General features: G+C 43.0%; 1 protein-coding gene across 4 annotated transcripts in view; it reads left to right on the top strand.

Moving 5' to 3' along the window:
- Nucleotides 1–302: 302 nt before the first annotated feature.
- The window catches only part of LOC140269880 (AT-rich interactive domain-containing protein 1B-like), a 166,003-nt gene continuing 152,009 nt past the window's right edge, over nt 303–14,296 (top strand). For all 4 annotated transcript variants that reach the window (XM_072364891.1, XM_072364892.1, XM_072364890.1 and 1 more), the window contains exon 1: nt 303–1,814. In XM_072364891.1, the coding sequence (XP_072220992.1) occupies nt 591–1,814 (1,224 nt within the window). In that variant the 5' untranslated portion in view covers nt 303–590. The remainder of the gene's footprint in view (nt 1,815–14,296) is intronic.

The following is a 14,296-nucleotide window of genomic DNA, read 5'->3' as shown; positions in this document are numbered from 1 at the left end:
ATGTAAATAAGGGTTAAAATGGCATGTTTTTTCGAGACTGTGTGAGGTGCTATTAAAAGAGATCTAAACGTATTAATGTCAAAAGGGGTATTGCAACTCATATGTAACTATAATATGATATCACACTGTCTTTATTTATTGTAAATATAACACGCAAAGCAATCTAATTAGAGAGATAAAGATGCATGAGTGTGTAATGGCTCACTACTCCAGTCCGGATTTTACATGTGAGACGCGCTGGAGCCCTGGAGGTGGATAAGCTGGTAGAGCCCGCTCTCTCTCATGCCATGCTGGGCCACAAGGGCTCCGGGAGACGCTGCTACATATTACTGAGAAACGGGATGGAGGAGAGGCGGAGGGGGGAAGAAAAAAGTTTCGTTTAAACCTGGCAGAGAAACTTTCAACATGAAGCCTCACTAACGCACCATTTCACCACTACAGCAACACCAGCGCTAGGAAAAAAGATAGCTTTCTCATTGAATATATTTTTCACCACCCTGCTTGTGTTTTTCTTCCTCTCCTGTGTTATTTTCTGTAGGCAAGGCTGGTCGGGGCTTGCTGTCACTGCGCGCTGAGATGTTGGAGTGACCATGGCTGCGCAAGTGGCATCAGCTCCGACCAGAACTAATAATAAGAATAAGAAATTATCAGGCGGTTTGGGACCGGAGCTCAATTCGGGGAAATCCGGAGGAGGAGGGACCGTGCAGCGAACTGGACCGATGCTGGGTGCCGGCGATGGGACTCTGAATAATGTAGACCATCAGCGCCGAAACGAGCTCAGCATGGTCCATTCAACTTCCACGAGTCACAACGCCGCGGACGGCCACGACAAGGCTGGGAATAACCTCACGTCTGCGTCGGTGTCGAATTCAAACACTTCGTCGATGGAAACGGGTTTGATCGCCAACCACAAGCTGAAATGTGTGGGGAGCGGAGATCCCCCACAGTCTCATCCGCCGCAGCAGCCGCTGCCGCAATTCGGCCAGTTTGCGCCACATCAGCAGCGACAGATTCAAAGTAACAACACCGTTAACAACAACGGTCAGGTTCCCCGTGGGGACAGAAGTATGGAACACCAACACCACGGTGGCAAAGAGAACCTGTTGGGGGGGCAGGAGGAGTCACAGCAGCAACACATGCCAGGTAAAGGTGAGGGAGACCTCACCTGTAAACCCTCGGAGAGGATGATGGGTAGGTTTGAACACTCGAACTTGGGGCCACCAAGTAACAACTCCGAGTTTAACAACAACTATTATACTTCAAGGCCTTGTTATGATCAACATGGCGGACAGCAGCAACAAAGCAGTGGGATGGGGATAACGCACTCCTCGGCACATAACAGCATGGAGAACTCACACGAAGCAGGTTACCACAACAGTCAGTACAGCCAGTACTCAGCGTACCGGGCGGGCTACGGCGGCGGGGCCTACGGGATGATGGGCCCCTCTGGATGCCGGCAACCAGGGAACATGATGATGGGCAGCAACTCCTCAGCAAGCCATGGGAAGTCTCCCATGGGAGTTGCCTCGGGTGGCTTTCAGAGGTACCCGGGACAAAGTCAGCAGCAGCACCCCTCAGGGGCCACCCCGACCCTCAATCAGCTGCTGACATCCCCAAGCCCAATGATGCGGGGTTATGGAGGTGCCTATCAAGACTACAGCGGTCCCACGGCTCAGCAGCAAGCCAGCATGGGCCTGGGGAAAGACATGGGGCCCCAGTATGCAGCCAGCTCGGCCCACTGGGGAGGGCAGCAGAGAAACCATCCACTTTCAATGAACCCAGTCAACGGAGGGCAAGGCCTCGGCAGGACCCAGGTGAGTTTTGAAAACTTAAGTCAGGCGCTCAGGTGCGCAGTGGTGAACGTGATTTGATCAGCGCTGCAGTAAAATGTACCAGATGTCGCGCGTGTGGACCATAGATAGAGTGGCATGAGACGTAGTGTTGGCTGGAGTGTTGATGTTGAATATATGAAAGTTACATTTTTTAAAAATGGACTTGAATGTAGAATAAACGCCACTTCAGGTTGTGATTTATGACTGTCAGAGCTGCAGGCTCAATAGAGTCATGCAAGAGGAAAAGAAGGTAAACATGTATTTGTTTAAAAAGAGCTGTCTTTATTAGAACAAATGATAAGCATACATATTAAAGTGATTGATTATTTATTTAACCAAATGTACACGGCTCATGTTTCAGCAGTGTATTTGTTGCTTCATCCGTAGTTTTATCCGGCAGAAAAAGAACTCTTGGGTAGATTTACCTCTCTGCCGACGTGGTGTCGACACGTTGCGAAACGCCCTGTTATGAGGACATACTGTGTTTGCGCTGTACGTGGAACAAAGTGGAATATTCTTAAAGAAAAGGTCCATAAGTATTTGTAATAAACGCAGACGAACTGTGATTTTGAATATTTAGTTTGAGGCTGTTTTGAACTGTCAGTCGGGCACTGCGGCTGTTGAAAACTCGCCAGTCCGTCTCCGTGCGCTCCGTGTCTCGGTGCGCTTCGCTGCGCCTCGTTTATTCCCGTGCAGCTCTGTTCAGAATTTGAATAGTGGAGGTAAACTGGCTAAAAGCTCCGCGTGCTCCTGGCTCTAAGTTGACACCCAGTCTGCCATCTGATTGGCTCTCTGTGGCCCGCTGGGCAGACTGCATTCAGGAAAAAAAGGAATATTTTTGCAGGGATCTTTGGCCACGGCGCTGTAGTGATGCTGCATTCAGGAGTTATGGGAATAATCAGACTTACAGGCTGTCCAACGAAAAAAATAGACATTTTATGAAGGTTATCCTGTTCTTGATATTTTTTTTACACTGAACTGATATACAAAAGGCTGCAATGTCAAACTTATAAAAAGAAAATAGATAACTTCATGTGTTTAAGTGAAAAGCTAAATTAAATACACAATATTTCATGCATTGCTTGCATTTGTTTTTTTTAACCCATTTAAATTTTACATTAGATGTTTATGCAATATAATCAGTTTCCATTTAGAAATTAAAGTAAAGACTCGCTGTTTCAGATGTACTCCTACTCCCAATCACAGTTTTACACAGTTTTATCTCTGAAGGTTACTTTTGCAAATGGGGTTGAATGCCTTCACCATAGTTGAGGAAAGGATAGAAGTGAAACTACTTATTCAGGTATTCCTCTTGCTGTTTGGGGTACTGCCTTCAAGGATCCTTAGATGGCCCCCAAACTCTGTGCTGCAACATTTCTGATGTCAACAGCATGTAGACCAGCAGCTTGGGAGGGAGGAGCTGCCCGTTCAGAACTCTGGAGCAAACCATCACTGTGTTTCTCCAGAAGAGCCATTATTTTGCTGTTGTTTTTGTTGCACAAAATTATGCGCACTGCTGGATGGCACATCTGGACGACTGGAGGGCAAGGAGGTTGAGCGTGGCTTGTACTGTCTGCCTCTCGCTAAACAAAAGGAGTTCATTAGCCTACATTGTTTCAATCAAAGGCAATTTGTGTTGGATGCTGAGGAAATTAGGTGAATGTTTTAGCGTGGGAGGGTTTTGCTGTTGAATTGATTGTATCAAATTATGCTAAGATGGTCACTGAAAATATACAGTAATCTAAGTCCTTAGCACAATAATTATTAGTGTCTGTGTTATGATTTGTTGTTGAGTATTTAAATGCATCAAAAACTATTACTGTTGTCACTGAATCAAAGCATAGTTGTGTGAACTATTTTCATGCTTTTCATAGTCTGTTTTTTTAGGACTGATCATTTTAACAAACCAGTCCTGTACAACAATTAGTGCTATACTTCTATATCTTTTTCACACCTTTTCTCTTAAGGGGTAGATGCATGTGCTACTTTATTTTTTTCTTGACTCAAAATTTCAACAGCAGTATATTCACACTACAAAAGCCATATGTTTAATTCATATTTAGAGATACAGTGCTGCTCTCCTGTGTACTGACGGGTTGCGTGAAAAAGCCGAGCGGTGTAGTGCATAATACTGTCTCCAAATTGGCCCCGTGGTATGTCTGCGCTTCACTTTAGAATGCATTTGGTCAAAGCATCCCTCTGTCACCTGTTGGCACAGTTCCCCCTCTTTCAAATTCAATTTCCTTCCCCACTGCCTCTCGTCAGGAGCAAGCTGTGAGCGAAACAAGCGTACCTCATTTACACTGCTGTCCCCTTCACCACACTCACTTTTCCAGCCATTCACCACAATGAAGACACAAGCCTACTGCTGTGCATGTGTATTTTGTATGTGCATACCTCAGAGATGCCTGAGACATTTAAAAGCATGTGTAGAACCTGAATTTCCATGAAAAATGACCTTGTACTAATTTATAAAATCATGGTAAAAACTGAGCTATGTTCAGTGTCCAGTTTATGGCCTGCTGCCTAAATGATTGTCTTACATCTGAGCTGTTTCCCTCTCCTCATCATTCACCTATAGCTATGGTATACCAGTATATGTATAATATTAATAACTTACTTCAGCTTACATCATAAAATTAAACCTTTCATGTCTCATACGATACGTAACAAGTATCTGTCTGTTTTAAACTAATCAGAGCACACACAAAACAGTAAAAGTAATTAGTAGATAATAATGAGGGCTTAGTGAGTGAGAAATAGTGTTGCTCAGATGATTACAACAGCAACTCTTTTAAAATCTGACCCTAAGAAATGAAAACGAATGGATGTCTACAGTTTCCACTAATTTATCACTATTATGATCAATGTTTTGCTGTTGTTTTTACAGGTTTGAAATCAAAGCTCAGTCGCTCTACATATCAAAGACTATACCCAATCCCATCCTTGGTAATGTGCTTACCTTGAAATGATCCCTGCTTGCACTGCTCTACCGTACATACTGTTTACATTTCTCTCTTATGAATTATTAGTGTGATATGAACAAAGACTTTATAATGGGAGCAATGCATCAATGTCACTTTGTATTATGCGGCTATCTCAGGGAGCCTCGTGCATAGTGATGGGCCTGACTGTGGCTGCTGCAATTTAATTTATAGAGCATGTTCTGCATCAGACGGACGGCCTATGGGGTCCGGTCGGGAAATGGGCCCGAAGATCCGTGCATGCCTCACTTTATTTTTAGACATGCCATCAGATTTTCTGTTTGTGTGTGTCTCGTCTTGATTGTCTGTGCCAGAACGAACAGGCTGAAGCCCTTTAGTCAGCACTAAGCAGTCCAGCCCCGCCCTTCTCACAATGTTCCCCCCTCTCCCTTCCTTCTGCTCTCTGCCCCCTTCCGTCAGTCGTTTGTTCATGTTGTTTTGTTTACATCTCTGTCTTGGCCAGCCAGCGCCGATTAGCAACACCGGAGTGAAATTTTAATTTGCTCTGTTGTGTCCGATAAGAGCCTACGCAACATTTTTCATCTCCCACCGATGAAACAGGGAGTCTGTTTAGGTAATTGGCAGACCAGGGATAACCCAGGGATAACCCTGGTCTGCATGCACCTTCCACATATCACCAATTAATTCTGATTTTGAAAAACTATAGGAATTAGAAAACTCAAAATAACTGTCCAGTTGCATCACTGGATGTGAACGTGTATTATTAGCTGGCTCGTAAAATAATTGTTATTTTTATTTTTCCCTCTGCATTCATAACATCCGCTTAAGTCAAAGGTTGGTGTGTAAATGCCCTGAAGAGAGAATTTAATTACTCTGAGAGGGCGTTAATTTAGTGTCAGCTGTTTCTCAGTTGTCTTATCTGAACTGACGGTGTCAGGGGAGAGCAGAAAAATAGAAACCAAAGCAGTTTTGAGGAATAAAGTTCATTGTTCACATGAGAGAATTTGACTTTTTCACTTTGGTGAAACAGTCCAAGGTTTTTTGGATTTGATTTGATTGCTCAACCTTACTGTGGACCTAGAATTTATTACAAGTCTGGTTGCAGTCGGACACAGCTTTAGATTAATTGGCTTCACCTCGTCTGTGAACATTATAGATATGAAACCATTAAAGGCATGGGAAACTTTTGGAGTAGAAATGGTTGTTAGCTTTTTCAAATTAGCCAACTTAAATACAAAGGCCTTTAGGATTTGAATAGTGTTGAAATGTTTTTTTTCTCCATACATCATAATTTAGGACTTGGTGTCTGCCTTCCTTTGTGAGCAGAGAGAGACAGTAGGAAGACCAGGGTTGTGGAAATGTAGGCGATATTTGAAGTGAGTCACATGGAGGGCTGCTGACTTCTGAGGAATGGGCCTGGCCGACTTTACAGAGACAGAAAGAGAGAGATAGAGAATCAGTAAGTGAACTCTGGCAAATGTCAGCACAGTTAAAATCCTCTCCCTCTGGATCTCACCCCACTTTATCCTTGTGAACCAAGTGAGGAAAAAGAAGTATTTATGAGTTGTTGGCTTCAAACACTCACACAAATATATTTTTTCCCCCTATCTTAGTGTTTGTGTGTGTGAGTGGCGGGCATTGTGCCAGGGAGCGGTGCCCCTAACTTCTCGCAACCTCACCACCGCCCCCATCCCAACCTTCACAAATGCTAATTAGCCACGTGGAGCCCCTAAATAGAAGAAACCCCCTCTCTTCTCCATCTGTCCCAGAGGAGGGGGTGTGACTTACCTACTTTCTTTTTTTCTTCCTCTCAGATATATGGTAGATAACCGTATACTCACTAAACAGATGGTCCCCTATGCTGATTGCTTTCACTTTTGAAGCCGTTTCTTTTTTCTTCTTTGTGTTTTTTCTGTAAATACACTCTTTTATCTGCCTCTCTATCCCTGACTCTTAGTAGCTAGCTAGGTCTCTCAAGGGACCAGCTGTCAGTTCAGAGGTATTTAGACAGCAAGCACATCCTGTCCAATATTCAAACACAAAACTGAACAGATCTGTAGGCTATTGCTGAAACATTGCCCTACCTACATACCTACCTACACTTACTTTTTTTCCTCTCTGGCCAAAAGAAGACGCAATGGTGACACTAACCATAAATTCCTTCTGAAATGAGCAATTGATTATCAGTCCACCAGCTTTAAGATCCAAGTCTTCTTGTCTTTTCTCTGTATAATAGAACTAATGAACAAACAGTTCAGCTCAGCCTCATTTTTATACAGTTTTCCTTATAGCTTTTAGCTTGAATTTTGTCTTATTCCTAAAATACTATCAAACAATGAGGACCTTTTAAGTAAACTTAAAGCAGATTGCAGTTTGAGTATCTTTAAGATCCAAATTTCAGGTGTTTAGTTAATCCAACCCCATGTTTTATGTACGATTCAGAAAACATTCAGTGATTTCTGCTTTTAGTGTGATGCAAAACACTGAAGCCTATAATTGTGTGTGTTTAGCTTCATGTTTAAGTTCCATGCCGTCACCATCCTCTTATAAGCCTGTGAGAAAATCATCATCATCATTGCCATCATCTGTCACTTTACACATCAAAGCCTCTGCACTCCTCAGTGTTTCCGCCAGACTGTAGGCTCTACGCTCCAGTCACACATCTTGCTGTTTGGTTTAAGTTGATCCTAATCACTGCTGGCATGGTGGGACCATTTTGCTCAGCCAGGAAAAAAAAGCACCCACAAACCAAACACAACCGGCACGGTGCTGTGTCGTTTGTGAAGCACAGAGAGACAAAAATAGAAAAGATGGTACATGAACAATGCAACGAGTCTCTGTTAATCAGTTTTATCTGGATCTTTGGGTTCTCTCTTGTTCTCCCTGAGCCCCATATTCCTTTTTTGTCACGTCCACACTTGCATACATACATACATACATCCTTTAATAACATTAATAAAATGCATTACACTGGCCTTTATCCTGTCATTGGTAATCACAAGTAAATGCATAACCTAATTCTAATCCTAAAATCCAACATTAAACCTCAAACATTATTCAGAATTGTGGGGTCTAGCCTTTCTCTCCCTACAAAGCTGTTGGATTCACCTACGACCACTTGTCATGATATTTTTAGGAGAAATCTGGTCTGAAATATTCTTCAGCGAATGTGAAATAATCTTAAAACTTCCAACTACTTTCAGTCTAATTTAAGCTGTTAGTTATCAAGCATGTTTTCTTTTAAAAGTTCAAATCTGAGTTATTGACAGCAGTCTGTGTTGCTCAACAATTCCATTTACAAAACTGACCTCCAGTTCTCGAGGAATAGACAACCTGTGTAGACTTTTTTAACCTTCTACTTTTGTTATATCTCTCTGCAAATTTCTATGTTGTTTACATCTGCTTCCCCCTGTGATTATGATAAATTGTTCACTGCTACCTGACTGTTGCCTCTGGCTCAGCAGTCCGGAGAATATCTTTTAGTGTGTAATGCAGGATTATTTTCTGTTCTTGCAGTGTGTGCATGATTGAGATTAGTGAGAAGATCATGTGTGAAGCTTGTCATGCCACCAGATTTCAAAATCGGCTGGGATTTTATTGCTCCTGTTGCCTGACCCCAGGATTATATGTGCGCATCAGTCTTCTCTGCTGACTAGTGAACCATGTATTTTCTGTGGCCACAACATCTTCTTGTCATCCCTCACTTTTCCCACCAAACCCATTCCAAGTCCATTACAGCTAAGAGTATGTGTGTGTGGGAATATACTGGTAATTTATAGACACTGGTCACAAAAGGACACTTGTGGTCACTCCTGGCAGGATGCTACTTCATTTAGATCAATTTTATCTTAACAATTTAGGAGGCAACTGCTCACCACATCCTTTCCTGTGCAGAGACATATGCACATTGGACACACACATGCATATTTCACACTTCTCACTGGAGATACTGTATGTGGGATGAGAAATTGTGTTAGAAATTTGGTTTGGTGCAGTGGGTGTGGAATAGAGAACTTAGTCTTGGTATTTCTCCCTTATTTCTTATACCTCTGTGATATGGCCAGACTTGTGTTCAACATTCCAGCCACTCCTTTTGACAGAAACCGGATGAACTGGATTAGACATCGACAACACAAGTGAACTTCTGCAGTTGGAATGTCGTATTTCTTTAGGATGTTAATTCCTCCAAAGGATATCAATACGAATCGCAGGAGCAGATGTTTGCTGTGCACAGTTAATCTCCCTGTGCAACAGTGCTGGTGTGATTCTGTGCATGCACGCGTGTGCACCCCCCCTGCTCAATGAACATCCATAGTTACTGTTGGCTAAACATGCAAAGGTTACTGTAATGTCAGACACATGCCAGAGGGGAGTGTGGAATACCACATTAACATAATCCATCGAAGACTGTCCCATTTGCAAAGCATTGCTGTGCCGGGCCGATCATCGCAGCTCTGCAGGAGCACATGCTCATGCTTCCGCGACACTGCATGAGACTTAATGGGGGAACCACAACACAATGGAAGTTCTCTGATGGAAAGACCCAAAACAATTTCTAGTTGTCGGGCAGAGACCTGAATCTTGTATTGCTGACACACTATACAGATGTAAGATAATGTTTGATTGTTGTCAGATCTGACCTGCTGGCTGCCTGTGTGCATATGTCAACAGTCTGTGTTTTTCTGATGAGAAGTGAAGTCTTCATCCATATTCTCTGCAGTGTCAGTTAAAAAGTTTAAGCTTTCCTGAGCAATAGTTTCAAAGTATCCATAATTGTGAAGTTATTTACGTCAATCTTTCAAGCAGAAACTCACTTTCTTGTGGGATCTCCTCAGACATGAATACAAATCGGCTACTGATCTAATATTTAAAGCTGTAGGTGTTAATTATATGCTTTATGGTGGTTTAGGCTGCTCACACGTTGCCCTCTCTCCCACTGAGGCTGGAATCTGTGCCGACAGTCGGGGTGATTGTTTTGATAATTACATGTGCACAAGCCAGAAAGGAGGCTCTCAGTGTCTTTTGAAAAATGTCTTTTTATATTTAAAGCTCCGTTCGACTGCACTGCACTGATTCAGCATTGTTTTTAAGGATCTATTGTTTTCACTTGCATAATTCGTATTTTAATTAGTCTGTCTTTGGAAATTCCCTGCATGTGTTGTGGTTTTCATTGGGCGCTGCAGACTCCCACAGCTCAGAGGCATTTCTCAACTTCTTTTTTTACACATGGGCCACATTTTAAAGAGCCAAGTCATGTGTGGAAACTTCTGCAAATTCATTTTTTTCTCCTGTGTATTTTAAAGCGAACAACAGCCCCTCGTCTGTGCCCTGTTGTTCTGTCTCTTCTCTTTTTTCCCCTCAGCTGTTTCCAAGTCTCTGTCTTTTGGATGCTAGTTGTGGGTGACCTTGTCTGGTGACTACACTGCCTACTCATTAAGAAGTAAAGATAAATGGTTCCATTATAGCAGGGGGGAAAACGAGCTGGGCCAATTAGTGGTAATTAACAGTGGAGAAGGTGAAGCACTCTGGAGGGCACCCTGACCTGGACTCTGAAGGGGGCAGAGGGGAGCAGGGCGCATGAGTACGACGGAGATTTGGCTATAAAGTTGTGGAATTGTGCGTATTCGTACATGAACCTTTTTAGATTGGAGATGGTTTAATGTTTTAATGTGTATATATACAGTATTTAATGTAATGAGAGCAGGTTTACTGTGTGTATGTGAGTTTTAAGTGTAGTATTGGAGTTTGCGAGATGTTTGAGGTGTGTGTGTGTGTGTGTGTGTTCCACCTTTATTATAAGGCAAAACCATACATGTGCAGCTATACAAACTTTCCCACATTTGAACAATTCGAGGCGACAAGGTCAGTGGCCTGCTATACCTCTCTTTGACTTTTGACCCCTGATGTGATGTCACTTTCTCTCCTGCCGCCCTTTGGTGTGGCCAGGGACCTTGTTAGGTCTTAGAATAAAAAGCCCCCGAAATGCCAAGCCAATATACTGTGAGCGCTAATGAACATCGTGTGATCATTTTTGTTTTTAATTGGGTTTTTTTTTTGTGCTGATCTCTGCTGTTTTTCAGCATCTCACGACAAGGAGAAATTCAAGGTTGTTTGGTAAAAGACTTTCTGTGTGTGCTCTTCCTCTGCCTCCTTTTCCTCTTGTACTTGATTTACTCAACCCACCTACTTCCCGTTTTTCATTGGTTCTTGGTTGTCACAGGAGTGTAATCCTTTGGGTGTCACCAGTTGGGAGACTTACATGTGAGCTTGGTGGTGTTGGCAGGGTGTTTAAAAAGTAAACAGCCCTGTGTTCTTCTTGTCCCCAGCATGGACTTTCTGGTAAGTTAGTAAATCAGGATTCAGTATACCTGGAAACATGGTTGAATTTTTTTATTCTAACAGACATGTCAGAATTGGCAGTTACTGAAAGAGACGGAGGGAGAGAGCATTTGTAAAGGCTGAAGATTTTTTAAGGTATTTTGCCGAGTGCTGCCAAAGTGCTGCTTTCAGAGCCCTTGAAATTGCAATGCCTGGTAAATGGATGGTTTGAGGTGTATACAATGTATTAGAAGTCAATTGTGCATGGGAGGGCCTATTTTCCATATCACTAGTCGAACAAGTGTGTTTTTCTGTGTGTGTGTATCACAAAGGTAGAGATGCAGCAGCTACACACACACAGAATGTTCAGACTTTTCAAGTCACTGCTCTATCTATATTCCCCTGTTGCTTCAGCATCTCGAGGCTCTGTCAAGTGCAGGGTTGTCTGTATGCTTATGTTGGGGAGGGGTAGGGTGTTACACTGTGGGGGCGACGTATACAACAAAAGTTATTACCCATAATGGCCTTGTTCCCCACATCCCAGATATTCATTCCCTTTCCCTCCTCTGACATTTATTTTATGACTGCTTACATATCAAATATTTAAATAAACAGAATCGGGGCTTGGGCTGAGTTTTGCCCGGGGGTGACGGGTGGGAGTTGTGGCGGAGGGAGGAAAGGGATGGATGATGACATTCATTTCCGAAACGAGGAAGGAAAAAGAAAAAACACAGTGGGTTGGGATTGCTAGTGGGAGGAAAAGCAGCAGCAGCAGTGGAGACGAAGTGGGAGAAAAAATGCTTCGCTTGGCTCCAATCAAAGCGGATAGAGGAGGGCGACTTTTCTTTTTTTCTCTTCTTTTTTTGCTTACGCCTGGTGGCAGCATTGACAGGCCATTGTGCATGCGCACGTGTATGGGTGCATGAGTATTTATGCACGTGAGCACACTATTGTGGGGCTCATCTGTCAACGTTTCCTAGGGATGCAGGAGGATGTGGGAGAAGGCCCCTGTGGCTCATAAAAAGCAGTCCGCTGCACTGAAGCAATATCAGTTGCATGACAAGCGGCAAGGAGATCCGAGCACAATACAGAGTAACAAAGTGGGGGAAAGAAGAGAACATGAAAAGAAACAAAGTGTAACAGAACAAAGAGAGGGGACGGAAAAATAAAGGACAAAGACAGAGAGAGGAGGAGGTAGATTTATCTTCTCTTTCCTCAGCAGAGGAAAATATAGAGAGGGTGAGCAAAGACTAAAGGGGAGAGATTGAAGGGGATAAGGATAGGAAGTGAAAGGTATATAATGTGTGTGTGTATATATATATGTATGTTGAGAGACAGAGTGGCCAGTCTTAACGCTAGCTGGCGTCGGTGGGAGGCCCATTACTGTCAGGCTAATCTTGAAATAATTAATTGCGAAGTCGACGCTTTTTAAAGAGTATTGTAATTGAATCCTAAATTAGGCTTGGGAAAGGGGACGCGTCCTGCTTTGCTGCAAGTCTGTTCCCATTCTCCAGTCATATACACACACCCACACACACATCAGTGGGTCGAATGCGCAGGCATTCAGAAGGAAAAAAAGACAACAGGCGAAGGAAATGCTAATGAAATGCATATTTGGGGAGAAAGGGGTCATCTATAATTTAGTCGTGCTCTTTGAATGTGAATGATGTGTGTGCAAGTGCTGTGATTTATTTTTGTTGTGCAGAGGGATAATTCTGTCAGAGTAGGCTTTTATTCTTGTAAACAAATGTGTGGAAAAGAGCCGAATAAAAGTGGAGTAATAAAGTAAACAGAATGGTATGAATACATTTAGCTGGTGGCATGAATAATTTGTATACGGGACAGAGGGGTTTGATGAAAGAGAGATGACAGATATGAAAGCCGTTATATTGCCTGATGAAATTTTAGAGTTTCCTTCCAATTCACAGTTTTCTGGCACTTGTTTTCATTTTTATGCCTTTTTATACGCTCATGGATTAGAGTATGTGTTTATCTCTTCCTGTCACACACCCACAGAAGTAGGTAGAACACAGCCTTCGCAGACACATGCACACACCCAACATGCACCTTCTAACCCCTCATGACTGAGGCTCTACTTAAAACGAGCTGCTCAATGTGCTTTCACTTACACACGCTGCTGCCCACATTGCTCCTCATGCATGACCCCTGCTAAACTATAGGCTATAGAACTTTCTGGATCAAAGCTTTTGGAAAAGGGTCTGCCCTCCATAAATGTCGGCCCTGCTCCATAACTCTAGCTGGAACCCAGGAAGAAAGATGGCACAGGGTGCAGGGTCAGGGAGGTAGTTTAGCAAGTTAGTGATGGAAACTGAGCAGTCAACAGATGGGTTTTTAAAAAGTCAATGTACCCGGGTAACCTGCTGGAAAGTTTAAGCTTCAGTTAATTGTCATGATTGTCATGTTGTACATATAGATTACTTTTATGAGCAAAATTGTCCAAAAATGTCTTTAGATATTTGATTTTTTTCTATAATAGCCTCACAACTAGATAGAAATACTGAATTAAGCCTTGGAAGGATTGCAGCAAGTCAAATAATAACAGTCAGGAACCGGCCTAACCACTCTGCCAACATGTTGGTCCTTGCCGTTCACCCCGATGCACTTGGCAGTGCACTTAAGGCTCAGCTTTCTTATCACCTGCATTAAAAATGCTTTTTTAGAAATGAAATACAATGAAATTCTTTAGCTCTGGTGCAAGAATCTGGCTGCATCTGTATGACAAATCAAACATTCCTCATGCTGTTTTCCAAATGTTTGAAACCTATTCAACTCCTATTTGGCCCAGATCTGACAGCTATAAACTTGGCTCAGAACATCCCATTTTCTCCTGGCTGGCTGAGATGAATAACAGCAGAGAGGACAATATTGTGGTCTAGCTGAGCACGGCTGACTCTTCTGTCTCTGTGATCCCTCTATCAATAAGGAACACAGGCTTGTCAGAAGGCCTGCCAACTGTCTGGCTGTCCACGCCGCCTGCTCTCTGCACAACATCTGGACACAGATGGTACACACTGATCTCACACACACACACAGTACATGTTTTTCTGATTCTGGCAAACACTCACAGACATGCTGTGCATTTACAGTTGGTTAAAATACTGATTTCTCATGGTCTTAATCCACACACAAACATGCTTAGCTCACATTTGTTAGTGCTGTTATAGAGCAGGTAAACAGCCA

Source organism: Leuresthes tenuis, unplaced genomic scaffold, assembly GCF_036924035.1.
Source record: "Leuresthes tenuis unplaced genomic scaffold, fLeuTen1.0.hap1 SCAF_15, whole genome shotgun sequence".
Taxonomy (NCBI): domain Eukaryota; kingdom Metazoa; phylum Chordata; class Actinopteri; order Atheriniformes; family Atherinopsidae; genus Leuresthes; species Leuresthes tenuis.
This window is presented reverse-complemented; position numbering and strand designations above follow the sequence as displayed.